Below are 712 nucleotides of genomic sequence, written 5' to 3'. Positions count from 1 at the left end.
TATATATTATATATATTTTTTTTACTATTTTTATTCTTTGTTATGCTGTGTGCACAGGAACACATAACAAACATATAGCGGGGTTTACTCAATTTTGATTGCAAAAGGGGAAATACATTTTAAGTTTAACCATATTATTCATGACTATTAATTTTGAATATCTGTATGCTTCCCCTAAGCTGTCAATCAGAGGAACATTACCTTTGGAGCCCATGCTGTGATATGCCAGGTTATTGTACCAGCCATCATAACGCTGAACTTCCCAATTAACTGTCTCCTGCGCATCTGCAAAAAAAAAGATCATGAGAATTAATGATAAAACACCTTTGAATGGTGAGAGCGCATTTCTAAGGGGCTCAATAAAAAAACAGCATTGTGGCTATATCACTCCACACATTTAAGTACAGAGATGTGCTTCATAAATGTGCTGAGTGCCCTACCAGCATTGGGACCCTGAAGCTGTTGAAGCTCTATGAAAGTCAATGGAGTTGTAAAAAGAAGTTAAACAAAGGGAGGAGAGCCTGGTTATATGACCTGTCACATAGTCGCCTCTCCTTCAGCTTCAGTCACCCAGATCTTATTGGGGCACAGCTGGCCTTCATTTTATGAATGGGCCAATAAATTTAGACTGCAGTATGAATAGTGTTGCCATATAAAGTTTTGCTTGTGTAATATCTTCATTTCATGCTTTGATATATGGGAAGATATATGT

At 37.1% G+C, this 712-nt stretch overlaps 1 protein-coding gene across 1 annotated transcript in view; it reads right to left on the bottom strand.

The window, feature by feature from the left end:
• The window catches only part of LOC108801818 (dual oxidase 1-like), a 41,424-nt gene that overhangs the window by 40,545 nt on the left and 167 nt on the right, over positions 1–712 (bottom strand). The window contains exon 2 of the mRNA XM_018573733.1: positions 202–285. Coding sequence (XP_018429235.1) covers positions 202–285 — 84 coding nt within the window. The remainder of the gene's footprint in view (positions 1–201; positions 286–712) is intronic.

Source organism: Nanorana parkeri, unplaced genomic scaffold (genome assembly GCF_000935625.1).
Source record: "Nanorana parkeri isolate BGI_ZX_2015 unplaced genomic scaffold, ASM93562v1 scaffold2509, whole genome shotgun sequence".
NCBI lineage: Eukaryota > Metazoa > Chordata > Amphibia > Anura > Dicroglossidae > Nanorana > Nanorana parkeri.
Note: the sequence above shows the minus strand (reverse complement) of the source record. Positions and strands in the feature narration are given on the sequence as shown.